Raw genomic sequence first — 21,469 nt, 5'->3', positions numbered from 1 at the left:
GGTCAAAAATCGACCCAAAAGCATGAGGTATACCCCCTCATGGTTTCCATCGAAAATCAAACAATCGCATTTTTCACCTTGATAAAGAAGACTTTTACTATGGTATATCATGAATCAAAATGTTTCTCTCGATCCAAAGCAACCTCTGAACCCACTTTTGCGAGGCCTTTATATGCAAAATTTCGACATTTTGGCCAGAAACCTCTTTTCATATTTTCGTGATCTATTCAGTAAGTTTATTCAAAACATCTATCTTACTTGGTACCATTGGATGCGCCTTGAAAAGCACACCAAGAATGTATTAGGAAGCATTGGGTGATCATTACACTTTGTATAGTCGAATCTGGCAAGATAGCTCGATCAAGTCGAAAAGCTATTAAAATTGACCAATCTGGAGCAAAATATGATTCTGGATTTGAGTGAATTTTGGCTGCTGGAGCAGGCTTGTCAAAACCAATGCCCTTCTAATCATGAAGGCAATAATAGATGCTTTTGAAGCCAATGGAAAGTAGGTGGCGAACTAGATAGTAAAATATATGTAGCCATGCTATTTTCTTTTGAAGCCTTGCATCTAATAACGCCAGCCCCACCGAAATATTTGTAAAGATCAACTTCTTTCCTTTCCAGGGTTTTGAAGGTGTGCAGAGACAATAAATTATTACGATATGATCTTCTCGCACAGTGTGTATTTCATTCTTACATCTGCTATTTTGATGGTGTGGTTTTTACCTGTCTGTAAGGGATACCTTGCCAATACGTGAAGTCAATCGCACTGACAAATTATCCAAACATTGGAGGGCCGATGGTTCTCTAGACGATATAGACTGATTTAAGATATGCTAGCTTTCAGCATAAGAAGCTGATGGTAGCAATCAAGATCTGTTCGACATGGTAATGTACATGTAGTGATAGCATCGATTTGAGTCTCTTGGGCCATCTGCATCTCCATGCTACTCTAGTGTACCAAGAAGGTTGCTTGGTTGCTTTTTACACATAGCGATGCTAGTCAGAGACATATAGTTTATTCGCACAAAAAAAAAGATCTTTAGTGTATCGAGAGGGGGAGGGGGGTGATTTTCCAGTCATTCCTCTTTTAGGCTTTGGGTCCTGTCAACCATGTACAATGGGAAACTGAGTATTGTCCGGGTCGATAAGGTAGGAGAATCAAAATAATTCCAGCCAAACATGGACCACTCAGACTAGCGAGGAAGGGGGGGGGGGAGGGGACCATCAAACAAAGGTAATAACCAGCAAAGAAATCCTGTATTGAGTCAATCTTCCTCTCTCTATTCCTTAATCGAAATGGCTGCTTCAGGAATCGCTGTTGGTATCAACAAAGGTCACATCGTCACTCGTCGTGTCCTCAAGGCCAAGCCCTCTAACAAGATTGGTGTATGTATTGATGGATGAGATGGATGGATGGATGAAATGTCAATGAGGCTAGAAGGGTGCAAAATATTGGAAACATGTCAAGATCAGTACATAATCAAAACTACGCAGCAGCTAGCGCAAATACAACGATATAACGCACTCACGGCATTATAGATACCACCCATATCTACATACATACATTGGACTTGACCTCCCTCATTGACCGAAAGAAATCCTTCATCTCTCTCACAGATCAAAATCAGAAAAAGCTAACTTGTTTCAATAGGCCGCTTCCAAGCGTGCTACCTTTGTCCGTAGCATTGTCCGTGAGGTCTCTGGTTATGCTCCCTATGAACGTCGTGTCATGGAATTGATCAAGAACTCCAGAGACAAGCGTGCCAGAAAGCTCTGCAAGGCCAAGGTAAGAGAGTGGACACCATCCTCATTGTTGGCATAGACTCATTTATTTTCTTTGATTAGCTCGGTACATTCCTTCGTGCCAAGAAGAAGATTGAGGAGCTCTCCGGTGTCATTGCCTCTTCTCGTCGTCATTAAAATGTTTCCACTTGATTTTTTTTTTGTTTGTCGATAATAAAAAAGAATAGAAACACCTTTATATTATAGTCTTGTTATAATGAGGAAGAGAGGCATCAGGTTGGGGAGGTTATGTGTGTGTGTGTGTGTGTGTAAAGGGGAGAGGACTATTGATGTTGGCGCAAAAGGTGATTTATGCGATCCCAATCATCCACACGGTACAAGGTGCTTGGTTTATTGATATTCTGCTCTACTGCATGTCCAAACTCGCCAAGCGCATTGAGTAGCGATGAATCATTGCCAATGATGATGCCCACATCGGCTTCAACTATATATACAAAAAGTGTTAGTGATTTGAGTGGTGCCAAGACAGATATTCATACCTAGCGCTTCAATATCACCCAAAGAATCACCAATGTAAATGGTCTTGTAGTGCTGGCGAAAGGTGTTGATGACCCTTTGCTTGTCACCTGCCGTTAAGATGGCTGGAAGAATGTTACCCGTACACTTGTCTGACACAGCATCAAACTCTAAATCATTACTAAAGATATGATGCTTTGGCACATCAAGTTCTTGCAAGAATCCCTGGATCCAATCCTTGGACCAATTCAAAGAAATGATACGCACTTGGTCTCTGTAGGCTTGCAATGTATCAATGACACCTGGTTGAAGATAGTCGGCTCGCAATGCGTTGGCTTGTTGTGTCAGTGTGTGTCGAGTCAGTCCCTCAAAGACCTTGTGCTGGCTCACGCGTACCTGCGAAGCTCTTTCAATCGGTTGATAGCTATCCAATTGCTTTACAAACGCTTTGAAGTCTCCTTTGGGAACATCAGGTAGATGGTCGCGATGCTGTCTGTATTCCTCCAGATAACTATCGACAAAATATGACCATGGCTTTGGATTGTGTGTATAAGAAACCCCAAATTTGCCGAGTGGACCGATGGTATCTTGTGTGGTGATGGTCTGATCGAAATCAATCAAGATCAGAGGCAGTGCGGAGGAAGCATTCACATTAAAATGTGGTGATTGCAGGCTTTGCATCGTCCTTTTGTATGCTGTAGAAAAGTATGGACGACGCACTAAAAAAGACATTTCAGGTGCTAGTCAGAGCCATTCACAGAATTGAACCTCATCCTATTTTCAAAGTGGAATCCCCGCTACACACATATGCCAGCATCTATCACCAGCTATGCAATGCATCTGATGTCTACGTTTTGAATTGCAATTGGAGCTTCATCTTGAGAGTGCAATGGGAGCATATGTGCCGAACAAAAAAAAAAAAAAAAAAAAAAAAAAAGAAACATGTGCTTTTGATATGTATTAGAAATCAAGTATAAAGCAAGTAATGTGAATCTAGCGTACGTGTGGGTGTATAGCTGGATAAGCCGTTGCTTGATGGAGTTTGACACTAGCAACTAAATTTCACTTGTCGACTTGATGCTGCTGTAATTCCAACGCTAAGACATATGTAGCTTGCGACCAGTGCTTACATGTACATATATTTCAAGAGGATTTAGTATGACGGATCAAAATGATTGTCCCACAACAGGGAGTTTGATCAATGTTTGGGGTCGAATATTAAATCTATACATGCACCTCATGTTATTTGTGTCAGTATATATATATATATATCATGGCTGATGATAAGTAATCCAATATCGTGTATATTGGAAAGCATTTGCCTCTCACAGCGCAAGGATAAACATTCAGTTGGTTCAATGTCTAATCCGCTCCTACACACAAACTGCTCATTCAAAGTTGCTGCTCTTGATATGTGCACATAAAACATCAACTCAGTAGTCAATCACCAACATTCACATGAAAATGGAAAAGAACAAAAAGTGCTTCGATGGTGATACGTCGTGCATCATTTGTACCATTTCACGTGGAAATAGCCAGTGCTCTTTGAAGCAGCCAGCAGAGAAGCATCTTGATTTCTTATTAAATCATCTGAAGGTAAACTTTGTTTCTTTTCTCTCCCCTCTTTTGATATAAACATATGAATAAAGACTTTGATATATTATCCTATTCAACGTATAAATAGCATTTTTTGAACCTCATAAAAAAAACCCCATAAAAAAAACACTCTTTTTCTACAAACACACAACTCTATTACTCCATGTCTATTTTAGTCTCTAAGGTCATATCTCAAGCAGATAGGCTCCCCATTATCAGCAATGCCTCTCAATGGCTACCTTCCACCATGTTCAGCAGCAAAAAAGAAGAAGCCAACGCAATGAGCAGCTCCAGAAGGTCCTCCATTGAAGATTACTCTACCAATGGGGCTGAATTCTACAATACAACCTCACCTCGTTACTCGATTGCTCCTCCTACCTATGACAATGTTGTCAAGGAGGACACAAAGCGATTCGCCAACGCCCTTTCCACCATATGGAAAAGAGCCTCTTTTTCGTCTGCTGCCTTTACCAACAACAGCAATGATATCAAAATGTCCTCAGCTACTCAACAGAATACCATCGACAAGAAGCAAATGGAACATGCCATCACGTTGATCAATGTAGCTACCGATATGAACAACTCTGGAAATCAGCAAATGGCAATTGATCTCTACATGATGGGGTTGGACAAGTTGATGTCTGCTTTGCCTTGTAAGTGGTGATTTCATGATGGTCAGCTTATATTTACCTTTTTTTCAAATAATGTACGCCATTAGTGGAAGACGCAACAGTAAAATCTGCTCTGGAGAAGAAGATTACAGAAATGAAAGTTACTCATCAGCTCAACATTGCATCTGCTGAGGAGTTGCTTGACGATGAGAAAAAATCCAAAGGGGAGAAATCCACTAGCGAGGATGAGCCTATGCGCTCGCAATTATCTAACCTTGTTATCAATGCAGCTGTGATGAGCGCTGTAGCCCTGAAAAAAAGCCCTATACCAGGTAATCTCGGAATACTATATACGAGCAACTAGACAAATAACACCTATCATCTAGATGCCGTCTCTGCCGTCATGAACTATGCTATTGACAGTATGCAAGTTATGGATGAAAAGCACCAATTGCGTCGTCGTACTTGGGATTTGGCAGCTAACAGCGTTGCAAAGGCAGTTGAGATTGATCGTCAATACGAGATCCATCAAATGGTAACAGGCGCTTTTTACACTGGCTTTGCTGCTTTTATCAAAGCAGGCGTTGCTTACGCCGAAACACCAGGCCATCAAGAAGCCAGCAGCAACAGCAGTGGCAAAGCTACTCAAGCTGCCTAAGCACTATCAACATTTTGAAATAATACGCCTTGATGATTCGGTTATTATTTGTCTACATACAAATTAAAGCCTTATATCAAGAGCCATGATTTCAATGCTTCATGCTGAATAAATATACTAAATAATGATATTTGTAAATATGTAAAAAGTATACGTATCTATCATGGTGTATCCCTGAAAGGATCGCCAATGTAAACTGGACCTCAGTAGCGTTTAACAAGGGCAAGTCAATCACAGCAATTCGATCAAGCATTGCATGATTGATTTCAATGATTGCTAGAACCATGCAAACGCAAATGTATGGTTAGATGCAAGAAGCGACTTTATCAAACGATATATCTTTGGGTACGTGATATCAGTGGTGTGAATGATTTTATCAGAGCCCAACTGGTTGTACCAACACTATCTTTACGCTATAAAAAAAACCTAAATAATTTCTGAGCGTGTGAATCCAAACGTCTGGTATTTGATGATTATCAACAAGATCAGGATACTAGATCAAATCAAATCGCAACAGCCAGAGATCGGATACGATTGCAAACGCAAATCCAAGTCAAGAAACCTACTGGACGCTTTCTAGATTCATACGAGAGCAATGCACTATTCTCTATAGGAAAGACAGCCTCTTACTCACAAGTTGCTAAATTAAGGTCATTGAGAAAAATGTAATTCTTGGTTACAAGGTTCAATGAGTCATTTCTAATTCAATTCCTGCCATCTCGACTTATCAATGATGCTTTTTTGCTTTTTTCGTCGTTCATTTTGCTTCAAAAACCAAGTCGTACTTGAAGAAATACTATGGACAGAGTGTCAAAATTGGCATTGTCTGTGTGGTGCATGAAAAAGAAGCAGATCATGATGGTTTTATATATACGAACCTTTAGTAAAAGAAGTCACCAGCGAAACCTTAAAAAAGTTTTTCAATCCCTTTGATCCAAAAGAACCCAAACATTAAAAAGAGCCTTTGTTTCTTTCTTCACTTTGAATAACAATTTAAAAATGGCTGCACCTCTCACTCACCCTTGTATCGTTGACGGTTGGTTCATGGAAAAGTCCACCATGTGGCCCGGTCAAGGTAAAAAAAAAAAAAAACACCTGTCAAATCATTTGACATGTCGTTCTGATCCCACTTGAAATGTAGCCATGTCACTCAAGGTCGAAGAGATCCTTCACGTTGAAAAGTCAAAGTACCAAGACGTTCTCGTTTTCCAATCTGCCAACTATGGTAACGTCCTGGTTCTTGACAATGTTATTCAAGCCACCGAACGTGATGAATTCTCGTAAGTGATGATCCCAAATAAGCTGTATCTGTGTGTGCAACATGAATTAAACAACATCCTTCTAGCTACCAAGAGATGATCACTCACCTTGCCATGAACTCTCACCCTTGTCCCAAGAAGGTAATATAGTGCAGGATTGCGATTCGTGACATATTCAGGGATATTGATGTGGATGTGGACATGTTGCTAGGTTCTTGTCATTGGTGGTGGTGATGGTGGTGTTCTTCGTGAAGTTGTCAAGCACGAGTGTGTGGAGGAAGCTACCCTTGTTGACATTGATGAGGCTGTTCCCCGTGTCTCCAAGAAATACCTTCCCAACATGGCCATTGGCTTTGAACACCCCAAGGTCAAGGTTCACATTGGTGATGGTTTTGAGTTCTTGAAGGACAAGGCCAACCAATACGACGTTATCATCACTGATTCCTCTGATCCCGATGGTCCTGCTGAATCTCTTTTCGGCCCTGATTTCTTCCAACTCTTGAAGAATGCCCTTACCGAGAAGGGTGTCTTCTCTACTCAAGGTGAATGCATGTGGCTCCATCTTCCTCTCATCAGAAAGGTCAAGGATTTCTGTAAGGATCTTTATCCTCAAGTTGAATATGCTTACACTTCTATCCCTACCTATCCCTCTGGTCAAATCGGTCACATTATGTGCTCTAAGGATGCTAACGTCAACCTCAGAGAACCTCTTCGCAGGTTCACTCCCGAGCAAGAGGATAAGCTCTGCCGTTACTACAACTCTGAGGTCCACAAGGCTGCTTTTGTTTTGCCTCAATTCGCCAAGAAGGCTTTGTACGAGTAAATGTTTTTTATTAATTAATAAACATGGCATACACATACTTTTTTCATTGTATATCTGTACATACCAATACATCTCACTATATCTTTCTTGTCGTCTATTACAATACACTCTTTTAATTGCATGAATCTCTATGAGACATCTACATATTTACCTAAGAGCAATTTGTCTATCGTTTTGCCGTATCAAATGCCCTTTTAACATTTTCGTACCGTGTCCATACCGACGTATGAGTGTTGTGAGCGGTGATGTCCGCATCAGGACTACATCTGGGAGGTTAGCAAGCAAACAAGCAAACAAAGTCGTTAGCATATAAATATCAATTGTATACAATATCAATAAACGAGCTCTTTTAATCCCCTTAAGTTTGTTTTTCTGTTTGGTCTCTATTCTGTTCACTATAGAAGTAGTATTGGTCGTAATAACTACTTGACGTGTCAGAACTCTTGATAGTTGAACAAGCGTAATTTTACTAAAAGCACAGGAAATTTTCATCCCGTTACCGCACCCTCTCAACATTAATAAAAGAAAATAAAAGCCTACCCAATACGAACGTTGGCGAAGACGAGTCCTCTAATGTGGTACTAACTCCATGAGTCGAGCTTTATTTTCCTTTAAATATGGCTAGTTGCACAACACCGCTTCGCGGTGTATACAACGTCGTGCTGCCGCAGGCTTACTCCACCATTAAACAAAGCTTTATATCTGTTGAGAAATGATGAGACTAACGGCCTGATAATTAAAAATGGATGTAGTTTGAGATATAAAAAACTTTATTGAAAGACCTCAGAGTATACTATATTGTGTGTATAATAGTGGCCAGGTAGGTTTTCCAGTACAGAAATATCAGGATCAACCATGATTCTTATCGATGATGGCTTACTGACCCTTGACATTGCGACGTACAACTGACCATGCAAGAAGACGTGAGAGAAAAGATATAATCCAACGTTAGATAATGTTTGGCCCTGCGATTTGTTTATAGTCATGGCAAAGGCCAATCTCACAGGAAACTGGGTGCGACTGAAGTCGAATGGAATTCTACCGTTGGCTTCTGTAATAAACTTGATCCTTGGGATATACACAACGTCACCTGCTTTTGGCCCTGTGGCAATGGTGGCTTCAATTATTCTAACACCCAAAGATTTCACGATTAGCCTGGTTCCATTGCATAATCTAGCTGAAGGATCTAAGTTTCTCAAGATCATTATTGAAGACCCAACTCTCAAAACCAATTCATGTGGAGGCAGAGAGCCAGATTCTATGGAGTTGAGAAGCTCGAGAGGCACCTGCATTCGAAATTGAGGATCACAGACTTGATCATAGCTGTAATAAGTGAACTTTCTTCCCGGCAAGTTGTCAAGTAGCAGATTGTTTATGACTGAGACATCTTGGTTCTTTGGGGGTCAATATAACACGCTTCGCAAAATATTGGTCAATCGTTGAGCTATTGCTGATGTTTGGAAACACAACAGCTAGCAAATCCAGCAAGTTGGTAGAATTGAGCTATTTCAGAGGATGGTGTAAAATCACACATTGTTGTAGATGAGGTGTCGATGGGGATTTTAAAGGTAGTGTGGGCAGTTCGACCTCCTTTCAGCAGCAGAGCTGCCGTTCCTGTTGAAGCAACTGCAATTGCAATTTGATTTTGTTTGCGAACGGCATCCAACAAAGCATTGGTGATGAAAGTTTTTCCCAGTAGGTAAAGGATGTTGCTCCTGGAATTCGATACAACAGAATTCTTAAATGATACTTTTCAATATCTTTTGGAGATACAGCGTAGACTCTGCCAATGGCTCCACCAAAACCTGAACGTCTAGGTTTCCAAACTCTTGGGTTCTGTTGTTTATGAAAAACGTACTTTTCACAGAAGTCCGGATACAAAGTTTGCTTAGCTTTGTTATCTTCAGGATTTTCGAGATTGTACTTGAGCCAAGCTGTCAGGGTTGTTTCTGGAAGTGTACGGTTCAAGGCCTGGTCAGAACTTTCGTTCTCGTTAAAGTACACCCTTCTATCGTTCTCCAAATGGATATCCAGGCGCTGTGTAGAGGGGGTACTCCTTGTGCATAGGGAAAGACATGATTCTCCAACAGGCTTCAGATGCCGAGACATATCTTGCATCAAGAAACTTTTTGATCTCATCCTGATGATCATCTTGAGCAGGTGAACCCATGTATACCTGTGCTCTGTCATGGCCCTTGTATACATATTTGTATATGTATTTGACCGAGTTGACCTGGCTGCAGATCTCCACGTTGATGTGTGCGTTGTATTTAGCGACCAAATAAAGATTATGAGGCACGACCCAACGATTATCAATAGTTGATTCTTCCACTATGCCTGGAAATTGTACGATCAGTCATCAATCAAAACGTACTGAAGAGGATCAAAGAATTGATTGGTTTCATTAATCCTTGTTAGGTTGTCACCAGAACCTTTCAATCTTAAAACGACATCACGATTTTTTGGCTGTTCGTTGCTGCTTTCATCGTCGCCATCAAACAATAGTACACCAATTTCTGGAACTCTAGGTCTATTGTACCTTCTTGGATCAGGAGAATCCTCTGAACGAAATATCATTCGTATATTCTGAATTCCTCCAGGTTGCTCAACTGATAGCTCCTCCATGGTTTTAAATAAGTCAACAAAAGGATTGACTTTGTGCATCATATTTTGGAGGAGACGCACAGTGGTTCTCTCCATGTTGGGGTTTCCAGCAACATTCAGTCGGTTTTGAAGCTCATTTTCCCCATCGAATATATACATTTGAGCAATTTTTGGGCGTGTATCATTTGCTGGCATAAGTGCAGAGCTCATGAGATGATAGACGCTACCGTGAATACGGAATGCGTAGGCACCATTTTGATTATTCGCAACTGATTGACCTAAAGTTGCATTCATGGAGGTAAAGCTGAAAGCAGAATTGTACGTTCTAATATTCGATTTGAACTCTTTGCTAACATCGTCATTGCCACTCAAAAGATTGACAATAAGCTCTGGAAAAATGGTATACTGGCTTCAAGATTGCCTTGCCATCTTGACAGCAGATTTGAAACGTTGGAGAAGCCCTTGTTGTTCTTTGCTTTCTTTCATCAATCCACATTTTGAGCACAAGGCATTCATGCCTCCCAAATCATTTCGGTTAGCCTCAGGTGCTTCAGGATTTCGCGCCATCAAAAAAGAATCTATTGCACCTGTACGTAGAGGATTTTCGGCACAATTATAACGAGATCGGCGTTGGTGTCCTTCTATTCCACAAAAGGGACATACAACTGCTGTTACGATGACATTGGAGTCCAGAGTTTCAGCTGTGGCCTTAGATTGAGAGGCATTTGGAAAGTATTGTACAATTGGTGTTGGAGACGGTTGCTCAGATGGCTGATTGATTGGATTTAGCGCACAGTCAAGATGATTTCTGCGTGTATGTCCTTCTCTATGGCACCATGGGCAAGTTGCTCTTCTGTCAGAAGTATTTCAAAGTATCCTCATTCCACAATCCTTATGCGAACGCCTTTGGTGTCCAGTGCGGCCACACCAATTACACCTTACTATATTCTCGTTGACGGTAGCTCCTAATTCCAAAAGTGGGCTCAGGTACGTTGGAAAAGTTGTTACTGGAATCTTACCTTCAATAGGTTCAGGAACAACAGGATTTGCAGTTTCAGGAAAGTTGTGAAAGACAAAATTTACAGTATATGGCTCAGCTGGAGTATTCAAAAAATCGGCGGTTTCTGCCAAGCTGACAGTAATGGCTGATTTCCCTACGGGCACTCTTGTAATTAACTTTTTACTATGTGGTGATAAAGCTCGACTCATGGAGTTAGTACCACATTAGAGGACTCGTCTTCGCCAACGTTCGTATTGGGTAGGCTTTTATTTTCTTTTATTAATGTTGAGAGGGTGCGGTAACGGGATGTAAATTACCTGTGCTTTTAGTAAAGATTACGCTTATTCAATTATAAAGAATTTGGACACGTCAAGTAGCTATTACGATCAATACTACTTCTCTAGTGTACAAAATAAAGACTACACAGAAGAACAAAACTAAAAAGGGGATTTTAGAACTGTGTTTATTGATATGGCATACGAGTGATATTTATATATAACGGCTTTGTTTACTTGTTTGCTTACTGATTTTGCTAACCTCCCAGATGTAGTCTCGAAGAATCGGATAGCAATTCTTCTCCTTCTTTCGTCGTTAGTGCCCCTCCCTCTCAGCCTTGCTCTGTCGGTCCTTCTTCGTCACTGTCACAGAGCACAGACATTGCCATCACTGAAGACTCTTTCTATGTCGAAGATGGCTCGCAATCGCCAGAAAATTTATTCGAAATGAACAATTTGACCCTTGGCGCCATCACACAATCTTTGGGTCGTAGCACTGTATCAAACACTCAATTAATATAGAATATTCAACTAAAAGGCTATGATATCTTCCTGTACACTCTCTATATCTACATCCTTATATATCTCGATCAGCAACAGCAGTAGTGCAGCAGCAGCAGCAGCAGCAGATCTCAGATTGCATATACTATTTGTAAGTATTTGCATTTAACAAAAATGATAAACCAATACGTTAGCGAGGTAGCAGAAATGAGGGAGCAGGTGAGGAGGTTCAGATCAATAAACCTGAGAGATGACAACCAATTAATCTCTGTTCAATTGTAGCACCTTGGCCGACTGAAAAAAAAACCCCAACTTACAATAACAGGTACCAAAAACTGTTGTGTCAAATGTAGAATTAGAGAAAAGACTTTGAAGGGTGTTCGAAATAAAGTATTTCTTAGTAAAGATAAGGTGCTGTTCATTTATTCAAAACTTCAAGATTATTTATAGCTTTCCAATTTCTATATCGTTTGTAACTTCATTGCTTGTTCAGTTCAAATGTTGCCCATGAAATCTCTTCGCATGTTGTTTATTCCAGTATTGATGTTTGATAGATAAGACCAAATTGTTGAGAAGATGAGAGCCTTGTAAATGTGTTGCTAATTATAAGTTGGTGGTTTTACATTGTTTTTCTTATGTGATGCTGTTGGTATCATAAAATGTGTATGATGGTAATCTCTATGCGTGGACCTAAACTGTCCCCACATATTTCACATGAATTCCTCTAATTGAAAGTAGCTTGATAATCTAAAATACATCCACCAAACACTGATGCAATCATGTTATATGTTCTTGATGATCCCACATCCATACTTGAATAAACCTTTATTGGTTTGCTTGCACTAGCTAGTTGCTTTGTATTGATCATCCTCCCTCATTTTGAATCACTGTAACTCAACATCCTTAGAATGATGCCTGTACACACTCTCGCAGTGAATCTAGCACTTCACGTGACCAGAAAGCGTCAATAAAATTATTAATTGATAATAAACAGCGCGCTTACAAAAAATATACAAGTCGCTTTGTCCGAGTGGTTAAGGAGTATGACTAGAAATCATATACGCTCTGCGTGCGCAGGTTCAAATCCTGCAGGCGACGATATCTTTTTTGCCAAAATCACTAAAGTAGTGCACGTAGCGAATGCTTTATCATTTGGATCAAATAGTACATCCTTCAGGGACCACTTTGATGGCTCTTTTTTTTTTTTTTTTTTTTTTTTTTTTTTGGCTCATCAGAAGAATACCAAACACACAAGATGTTCATGAATGATTTATTAGGTTCAAGCTTTATTTAAAACCGAAAAGGACATCTTATAAAGTCTATCAACAATCGATTTTGAAATCACATATTCTCTTTTGAACAGCATTATCTATCACCAGCATTTATTTATTCTTCTTTGATCTCCTCTTATTACTCTTGCTATTTGATTTAGGTGCCTTCTTGATGGCTTCGTCGCTGCCATCAATATCTTCTTGTTCTTGTTCTTCGTTTTCGTCTTCATTTGGAGGCGTTGATGAAAGTGTGGTTGTTGTGGTTGTATCCGCATCAGCAGGCGAGGAGGCAGATATAGGAGTTTCTTCTTCATCGTTTTTTGCTTTTGTTACAGTACTTGTCTCGTTATCCTGGTTGGCCTCTTTTGCTTCTGCTGCTACTGTTGATACAGTTGCCTCGTTCATAGTTGCGATTGTATTTACTGTACCATTTTCAATCCTTTTTCTTGCAATGATGCTCTTTGCTCTCTTGATTGTGTCAACATCGATAGTGTTATCCTCCCCAACCACTTGCTGCTTTTGTAATATCTGATTGATATAGACATACGCATCACCAAATACTTGATGCCAATGATCCGCCGGTGGATCGATGGGCACTACAATTAGTAAAATCACCATGTAAGACAGCATGTCATACGGCATTCACTAGGGTCCACTTACTATTACTACTCAAATTGTCAATGGCTCGCACAATATGACGCTGAACACCTGATTTTGAATCCTTGCTCATAAACAAAAGTGTTGGCAGCACATTGAAGCAATCCTTGTTCTTCCTTTCTCCCGACTTTTTGTTACTTGTCAGCATGGCTTCGTTGTTCTCCTCTGCTTACATGTCAGTGATACAATCCTGTAGTTTTCACAAGGGCAGCAACTCACCATAAAGAGCTAAATTGGCCAAGCAGCGAGCTACATGGCGATGTATTTCGACATGCTGAGGAAAGACATGACACACATTGCAGATGTATGCAAGCAAATGGGGCTGCGACATCAAGTTGATTTGTGATTCATCTACATTGCCGTGTTAGCTTTGGTACCATGAATGTGACACTGGATGTTAAACTCACTGTTTGTGGCAAAGTTGGCCTATAGCAATGTAAAGTGTCAGAACTAGCATCAGGCATATGTGTAGATAAAATATTACCAAAGCACAGCATGCATGAGATACCGCAGCAGAGTTGATGGATTGCACTTGGGCTTTACCGTCCTGTTGCCCCTTTCCTCCATCGCCGTCGTACTTGCCAACATCTGCTGTCTCCTTTGCCAAGTAGTATCCAAGGTCAGTCATTCTTGCCTTTTTGCTGATAGAGACTTGTATCTTTAGTGGTAAAACTGCCAAGATGGAAACCAGTGCTTTGGATCCATCACCAAACAATAGCGCCGGCTTGTATTTATCTATGTACATCAAGCTGAGTTATTCCCACGTTGTATCATCTCGACGACGACAACAACACTCACCATTGCGTAGTGACAAGTAAGCTACCGTCTTTGCAATGTATTTGCGCATCTCATCATTTGGCGATCTCAGTAGGGTGGGTAATCTATCTGTCTTTTGGATCAATTCAATGATATCCGCCTGAAATGAAACCAGTGAACTGATGGCTGATATCGCCTTTGCAGCCAAACTTTGTATGATCGCCACTCGTTCCATCACTTGTTGTTCATCGTCTCCAGTCGCAGGCACTTCATCTGAGCAAATCCCTTTCTCCAATTGCAAATTTTGAATGTTGAACGAAGCCAGCATGAGCAGTGTGTCGAAAACGCCATCTGATATCACTTCCTTTAGACTTAATATACCAGCTCTAGATAGCTGATAGAAAATATGTGTACAGTTGATGACAATTTCCAAAATGATACTTTGACGTGATTCAAAGGGATTAGTAACTGTGGATTCGTTAGCAGTAGCAGATGAGGAGGATGGGTTGCTGGCCAAACTAGGTGTCATGGTACTAGAATGGATCGAATTCACCGGCGATTTCTTATGGTTGTTGTTGGTGCTAATGGGCTCCACATGGGTGTAGTATCGTACCAGAAATAATAATGGCGGTAATGCCCACTTTGTGATGATGACAGGGCGAATGGATTCTAGGTAAACAAAGGATGAACATTGCAATCATGCATTTGCCTCAAATGCCCTGGCGTACCTTTTTCTGCCAGCATAGCTAAAATAGTAGTTGTGAGGTGATGGAGCTTGATACTTTTGGATGATCGACATAGCCAGATAAGAGCGTCCACGCCACCATAGGCTACCATGTTGTGTAGATGCTTCTCTACAAAAGTTGAAATGGTTGAGTGAAACACGGTTCTCCCCTCCTTGATTCCCGCTGATCCTGTTACCATCATCCTTTTCCGTCAACTCCAACAATCCTCGCACGCCGTGCATCTAATGAAAGACAGCAGTAGTGTGAGTAATATAAAATTGAAATTGCTCCATATCTACTCTTACTTGAGTACTCAATCCATGGTCTTCATCAATGGCATAAGTGACGAGATAGGCAACATCAAAACACCCGTTGCACACTCGAACAGGTTTTGTACCGTAACCCAACTGAGGCAAAGGCACTTTACGACTTGAACAATCATGGCAAAATATATTTCCACTGTCATGTGCAACATTAGCTATGGCTTCAAATGGGAGAAATAAGTCGTCTTTACCAGTTTCTACAGTGATGCTATGGTATACAAAAAGAGATAAGAATGTGTATGTGTGTACATGATACGACTCTTGTTTACCCTTCTTTTCAGCGGTCCAAAAGTATGATTGCATAAAGAGCAATATGCTACATCCAAGTCATTCACCCACAGGGGCCTTGGCAATAGAAATGTTAAACGGTCATCGTATGTTTGCATTTGAAAAATACAAGTATAAAGGAGGAAAGGAAAAAGGCGAAAAACATAACAAGAGGAGAATGGATTAAATCATGCAGTGATGACCTCTCTGAAGGAGGGGAGCCAATCAAATTACCACTTTGCTGGTAATCTGCTTTGATAATCCACAGGGTCATTCCTTTAACGCAAAGTGAATGGTTACTTGTGTGCAATTATTACCCCAAGTGCACCGTTTATTAAATGCTTGTCGTTTGCTTTATTTACATCAAGTGCCATGTAGCTCATGCAAAAAAAAAACAAGAGACTTGAAGGGAATTTACCAGATTCAAGCATTTACATTGACTGGCAAAACGAGCATAGAGCCAGATCCGCCCTATCCGATAGAGAGGCAAACTCTGTAGAGCTTTGGGTACCACACCAACAGCATCTCCGCTCTCTCTCTCTCTTCCCTTTACGACTTTTTCATCTCGGCACCTCTTAAACTTTCTCATGTCCTTGAATTTTATCAGAAAAATGTCCAATACTGTCTTATCTTCATGCTCTCCATTCAAACTGGCCCTCGTTCAAATTGGCGCAGGTGCTGACAAGTCCAAGAATTTGAGCCATGCTCGTGAAAAGATCATGGAAGCCTCCAAAAATGGAGCACAAGTGGTTGTTTTGCCCGTAATGTATTTACACACTCATGGTACACCCACCTACTTATCAAATCCCTCCCTTTCCTCAGGAATGCTTCAACTCTCCTTATGGCACCAACTTCTTCCCCGATTACGCCGAGCCTTTGAATGGAGGTGAATCCACCACCATGTTGTCGAATGCTGCCAAGGTATAGCACACGCTACTCTACTGATAACACACTGAGTATGACTAAGCAAAATTGGTTATGCTTGCATGATTATAGGAAGCCAACGTATATCTCATTGGAGGCTCCATCCCTGAAAAAGAGGAATCCACTGGAAAAATTTTCAACACATTGACAGCTTACGATCCCTCAGGCAAAATGATTGCCACACACCGTAAAGTTCATTTATTTGACATTGACATTCCCGGAGGCATTACCTTCAAGGTACTGATACGAAAAGAGAGAATCCCCATGCCATGTTGCTCATGACATTCGAGTAGGAGAGCGATGTATTAACTGGTGGAGATTGGCTGACCCACGTAGAAACAAGTAAGCTGTGGACCTGGAGATCAGACGTAGCATTTTGAGCTAACAGCACATTGTACGTGAAAAACAACAGAGTATGGCAAGCTGGGTGTTGGTATCTGTTATGACATGCGATTTCCCGAGATGGCCACCATCGCTGCTCGCAAGGGCTGTATGGCCATGATCTATCCTGGCGCATTCAACATGACCACAGGTCCCTTGCATTGGGAGTTGCTGCAGCGTGCAAGGTAAGTGGTGGTGCATGGTCAAGACAGAATGATACTGATGCCCTGAATATTAGAGCTGTCGATAATCAAATGTATGTTGCTGCTTGTGGACCAGCTCGTGATGAGAGTGCCAATTACGTTGCCTGGGGCCATTCCACTATTGTGGACCCCAAGGGTAATGTTGTCTCTACATGTGAAGAGAAGGAAACCATCATTTATGCCGACATTGGTAAGCTTAAAAAAAAAGGCACACACACACAGAGAGACTAAATTCTTTTTTTTGCTAGACCCTGAATTGATCAAAACTACACGCGAATATATCCCTCTCTATCACCAACGTCGATTTGACATTTACGGCGATGTATCCGAAACAGTGCAAGAAAATTCACAAGGGCAGGTTGTTAAAAAATAAGTGATTTTTATTAAAAGACGGTGCCCAAAGCCTCAAACCAGCTCACGATGCTGGAGTCTGTCTGCACACACTCTTTGAATTCCTCAAAATTGATGTATCCTTCTCTTTCGGTTTGGATGCTTTTAAATGTCTTGTCCACCATTTCATTGATAGCGCCTTGAGACATGGTTTCCATGATGGGAAATTTCTCCTCCCATGCCTTTTTGTCTTGCTGCTGCTCTGATCTATGATTCAACTGTGGTGACAATGTGGCTGTCTGCGTACTGTCATTGTTAGTATAAGCTGGGGAAGACAAGGAGAGTTGTTGACTGTCTGAGCGCAACACGTTGTCTGTCATGGCGTCTATTTGAGCTTCAGAGGCACTGGCCACTGCTTTTGCCTGTTCAGCTTCTATTGCATATTGTCGTAAAAAGTGGTCTTCTTTCAAGGGATATCGCTTCTTTTTGTTTTTCCTAGTGCGAGATGGCCCTGCTGATGCTGATGTGTCTTGATCTTTACTGTTTTTGTCATATTCCTCGTCTTGCTCGTCCCCTTCGTCCCCCTCCTCCTCGCTTAAATTGCGGTCTGACGGTGTAGATGGCATGGCTACATTGAATGCAGCACTGACTGGCTGTGAAGCAGAAAACTCAAATGTATCCATCATTTCATCCTCCATAGCGCTAACTACATCTCTCACGAGTTCCATTGACAGATAAAAGTACGATTTGTACATGCGGTACAGCTCGTCCCGAGAAATGTATCCATCTTCATCCAAGTCATAGCCTTTGAAAGCATCTACACAGAAAGCTTTAGATGAAACCTGTATCATATGCGCAAGCTAGCTGAACCTACATTCTATCTTTTCATCCAAATTGCCTTTGCACAACACACTTAAGCCTGCTACAATCTCGGAAAAGTTGATAATGTTATCACCATCCTGGTCAAAGAAGGCAAAAATGCGTTCTGTAATGAGATTCTTCTCTAAGCCCAGAGGGCCCAAACATTGCTCAAATGTTTCTCGATCTATGCCGCCCTCGTCTTTATCCACTGTCGACAGTGATTTAAATTGCTCGTACAAGGCCTCCAATTCCACTTGATCGACTATCACCATGTTGAGTATCCTTACATCATCCGAGCGTTGATAGCCTACTTACAGTGTGATGTGTATTGCAATTCCCTGTATTTCTCTGCGGATATAGGCGGTTTGTTGTGGTGCTTCCCTGGATAGAATGCAGGCAGTAATGCGCTTCTTGGATTCGCAAGTGGTGGAATAGGGATGCGGATCTTCAGAAACACATGCGTATTGACATGACTATTAGCACCTTCACACATTTCACAGAGATCGAAATCCACGCAATTGGCACACTTGTAGCGTATACCTCGAATGGGCGACATGTTGCATTTGTTGCAAGTGATGCCTCCTGCACTCTCAAAAAAGTTACTCTTTCCATTTCATTCAGCATGTCTCTCTCACTTACGATGAATAAATCCCTCTAAACAGCTGCACGTTAGCCATGATTCATGATCTCCTGATCTCTCTCCATGTGTTGGGCATTTTACCTTTGCGTGATTGATTTTCTGATATAGCGTGCAGCAAATTCAACAGATTTCGATTGTCATCTTCGCCCCACTCTTTGAATAATGACAACATCTTTCGATTATCAGCGTCTTCCTCGGCCTCTGACAGCAGCGCATTTGTATCAACATCATTGCTGTCTGTCAGATTTCGGTTGGCATTGTTGTTTCTTCGTCTGCGAACGGTGCGAGAACGTCGTAGTCGATTGGGTCTACTGTGTGTGGATGCATGTTCACTTGAATTTGCTTGTGTGGATGTGCTGCCATGAAAAGCGCTGCTAGATGATGAGGGTGATAATCCATTGGTTTGCTGCCTGTTTCTTAGCCAAGATACAGCTGCTATGGCTACGAGTCCAGTTAGTGCACCCGATGCAATTAGAATGGCTCGAGATATCCGAGGTGCCATTTTTATAGTGATTACAAAAAGCAAAGAGAGAAATGAAGGTGTGATGAAACAAGAGACTGCTTAAATAATTCATGCTCGCAAAAAGGAGGCCAATACAAATTAGAACAAGAGATTTGTTGACACAGCAGCTTCTCTCTCTAGTTTAAAAAACTTTTTCTTTTCCTCTGCTACAATCATGATAGGCCCTGCTATACCGGAAGCTTTACTCAAGAAAAAGCAGAATCAAGACGAGATTGATATTGCTTTATCAGACGACGAGCAAGATCAAGTCGAGCAACAACAAGTTGCTGGCCCTCAGATACCGCCTAATTTGCTGCAAGAGAAAAACAGACAATCTACCAGCACAAATGAGGAATCCATTGGTCCTCAAATACCTCAGCATCTGTTGGAGCAAAAGAAATCAACCAGGAATATCGATGAAATTGCTATTTCGGATCAAGACCAAGACGAAGAAGAACAAGTAGCAGGTCCTCAAATACCACAGCATCTCCTCCAGCAAAAGAGATCGACCACTGTCAATGCAGACGAAATTTTCATTCCTGACATGGAAGAAGAAGAAGAGCAGACAGCAGGTCCTCAGATACCTCAGCATATTTTGGATAAAAAGAAAGCTGCTTCAACACTAGAAAATTACGGTGATGACGAAGAAGAGGATCCAGATGTATTTGCACCAGCTCTTCCTCCTGATCTTTTAAAGCAACGTCAAAAGCAACAATCACCACTACAACAAGAGCAAGAGAAGCAACCTTCAGGTGGCAGAAGACGTAGACCTGTGGGTCCAAGTTTTCCACCTACTGGACCCATGCCAATGCCTAGTACGGATGATGATGATTTCGTTGTGGGCCCTGCATTGCCAAAGAACTACAATCCAGAAGAAGAAGCAAAGTACTCTGCAATCCAGGCCATTGAGGAGCGCGCCCGTTTAGCAAAAGAAGCCATGGAGCAGGTAATATTAATCAAGTTATGGAGAGTGCATTGTACTGATCTATCCATTACGTAGAAAGAGGCAGGCAAAAACAAGGTAGAAAGACCAGAGTGGATGTTGGTGCCTCCTGAAGTAGATTATCTGAAAAAAGCTGGATCTGGTAAATCAAGACAATTTACAAACAAAACTATGGCGCCTGAAGATCTCGACTCCAGTGGTTGGACAGAAACGCCTGCTGAAAAGCAACGTCGACTAGAGGAGCAACGCCTAGGAAAGAGAAAAGTAGATGCTGATCAAGATACAGGCCCGTCTCAATTGGACATTGAGAGACACCGCAATGTCCTACAATACAATGTAAGTTTCGTATAGCATGAGTGGATGTGGCCCAAATCTCATACTGACACGCAAAATTGATCATGCAGATGCAAACAAGACCATTGACATTGTTGGAAATGCATCAACAAAAAAAGAAAAAGGATAGAAAGACAAACGGGCTCACTGCAGAGGAAGATGTAACAAAACGTGCTTTTGATCGTGAAAAGGATCTTGTGGGTCACAAGCGAATCAGTAAGAAGGATAAAGACGAGTTCTTGAGGAAATCTGCTGAATTGGGATCCAAGTTTGGTTATGGAAAGAGTTCATTCTTGTAAATAAAAGGCTTTAGTTGTAAATACTGTGATTTTGGTTTGTGGATGCGTATTGATGAAGCGATGCATTTCTTGGATCGAATCTTGGAAGCAAATGTATTATGCATTGTATAATGGACCATAGGGATTGAGCATGAGTAGAGATACGTAGTATAGCAAAGTCGCTTATTTAGATATTGCAGACACCAGTGGCGTCATTTAGTAACTAACCAATGTCCTGGTTTTGTAGTGTAGTAGTAGTCTATGACATTTCGTTCCATGGCTTCCTCCACTAAAGATCACAATGGCACATTTAAGGGTCCAAAGTCATTCCAACAAGCCAAAAAATCATGGTCTGTTGTCGTATCTGGTGGTTCAAACATCAACTCGAGTGGTTATCTCTGCCTCACCAACCCATCAGTCCCAAGGTGAACCTAAACCCCTCACCTCCAGCGACGCTAGCACACCTCCTGTCGATCACTTCTC

General features: G+C 41.3%; 9 protein-coding genes and 1 non-coding gene across 10 annotated transcripts; 6 read left to right on the top strand and 4 right to left on the bottom strand.

Annotated features, from left to right (window-relative positions):
* Positions 1-1,302: 1,302 nt before the first annotated feature.
* Positions 1,303-1,926, top strand: PEX1 (Peroxisome biosynthesis protein pex1; the record flags this gene model as incomplete). The annotated part of the gene is made up of 3 exons (XM_064823376.1): positions 1,303-1,392; positions 1,658-1,792; positions 1,852-1,926. 3 exons carry the CDS (start codon positions 1,303-1,305, stop codon positions 1,924-1,926), a joined length of 300 nt encoding a protein of 99 aa, XP_064687700.1.
* Positions 1,927-2,072: 146 nt separating this feature from the next.
* On the bottom strand, positions 2,073-2,946 carry ATC70_004022 (uncharacterized protein; the record flags this gene model as incomplete). Its single annotated transcript, XM_064823375.1, has 2 exons — positions 2,073-2,233; positions 2,289-2,946. The coding sequence occupies 2 exons, from the start codon at positions 2,944-2,946 to the stop codon at positions 2,073-2,075; spliced, it is 819 nt and encodes a 272-aa protein (XP_064687699.1).
* A 1,078-nt stretch (positions 2,947-4,024) lies between these two features.
* Positions 4,025-5,130, top strand: ATC70_004021 (uncharacterized protein; the record flags this gene model as incomplete). Its single annotated transcript, XM_064823374.1, has 3 exons — positions 4,025-4,514; positions 4,580-4,804; positions 4,859-5,130. 3 exons carry the CDS (start codon positions 4,025-4,027, stop codon positions 5,128-5,130), a joined length of 987 nt encoding a protein of 328 aa, XP_064687698.1.
* A 999-nt stretch (positions 5,131-6,129) lies between these two features.
* dpp5 (Dipeptidyl-peptidase 5) lies at positions 6,130-7,212 on the top strand (the record flags this gene model as incomplete). The annotated part of the gene is made up of 4 exons (XM_064823373.1): positions 6,130-6,205; positions 6,272-6,410; positions 6,476-6,530; positions 6,601-7,212. The coding sequence occupies 4 exons, from the start codon at positions 6,130-6,132 to the stop codon at positions 7,210-7,212; spliced, it is 882 nt and encodes a 293-aa protein (XP_064687697.1).
* A 2,352-nt stretch (positions 7,213-9,564) lies between these two features.
* Positions 9,565-10,110, bottom strand: DOA4_2 (ubiquitin-specific protease doa4; the record flags this gene model as incomplete). The annotated part of the gene is made up of 1 exon (XM_064823372.1): positions 9,565-10,110. One exon carries the CDS (start codon positions 10,108-10,110, stop codon positions 9,565-9,567), a length of 546 nt encoding a protein of 181 aa, XP_064687696.1.
* Positions 10,111-12,608: 2,498 nt separating this feature from the next.
* ATC70_004018 lies at positions 12,609-12,690 on the top strand. The gene has a single exon. It is a non-coding gene; the product is annotated as a tRNA-Ser (tRNA).
* A 284-nt stretch (positions 12,691-12,974) lies between these two features.
* ATC70_004017 (uncharacterized protein) lies at positions 12,975-15,710 on the bottom strand (the record flags this gene model as incomplete). The annotated part of the gene is made up of 11 exons (XM_064823371.1): positions 12,975-13,459; positions 13,524-13,685; positions 13,740-13,871; positions 13,928-13,946; positions 14,005-14,255; positions 14,319-14,945; positions 15,005-15,130; positions 15,198-15,243; positions 15,307-15,460; positions 15,516-15,532; positions 15,594-15,710. The coding sequence occupies 11 exons, from the start codon at positions 15,708-15,710 to the stop codon at positions 12,975-12,977; spliced, it is 2,136 nt and encodes a 711-aa protein (XP_064687695.1).
* Positions 15,711-16,202: 492 nt separating this feature from the next.
* On the top strand, positions 16,203-17,472 carry ATC70_004016 (uncharacterized protein; the record flags this gene model as incomplete). The annotated part of the gene is made up of 7 exons (XM_064823370.1): positions 16,203-16,352; positions 16,414-16,512; positions 16,588-16,752; positions 16,809-16,857; positions 16,928-17,081; positions 17,135-17,289; positions 17,348-17,472. The coding sequence occupies 7 exons, from the start codon at positions 16,203-16,205 to the stop codon at positions 17,470-17,472; spliced, it is 897 nt and encodes a 298-aa protein (XP_064687694.1).
* A 10-nt stretch (positions 17,473-17,482) lies between these two features.
* Positions 17,483-19,432, bottom strand: ATC70_004015 (uncharacterized protein; the record flags this gene model as incomplete). The annotated part of the gene is made up of 5 exons (XM_064823369.1): positions 17,483-18,246; positions 18,304-18,552; positions 18,606-18,872; positions 18,930-18,944; positions 19,012-19,432. 5 exons carry the CDS (start codon positions 19,430-19,432, stop codon positions 17,483-17,485), a joined length of 1,716 nt encoding a protein of 571 aa, XP_064687693.1.
* Positions 19,433-19,607: 175 nt separating this feature from the next.
* On the top strand, positions 19,608-21,007 carry ATC70_004014 (uncharacterized protein; the record flags this gene model as incomplete). The annotated part of the gene is made up of 3 exons (XM_064823368.1): positions 19,608-20,378; positions 20,433-20,711; positions 20,780-21,007. The coding sequence occupies 3 exons, from the start codon at positions 19,608-19,610 to the stop codon at positions 21,005-21,007; spliced, it is 1,278 nt and encodes a 425-aa protein (XP_064687692.1).
* Positions 21,008-21,469: the final 462 nt, after the last annotated feature.

Source organism: Mucor velutinosus (assembly GCF_035048745.1).
Source record: "Mucor velutinosus strain NIH1002 chromosome Unknown tig00000468, whole genome shotgun sequence".
NCBI classification, from domain to species: domain Eukaryota; kingdom Fungi; phylum Mucoromycota; class Mucoromycetes; order Mucorales; family Mucoraceae; genus Mucor; species Mucor velutinosus.
Note: the sequence above shows the minus strand (reverse complement) of the source record. Positions and strands in the feature narration are given on the sequence as shown.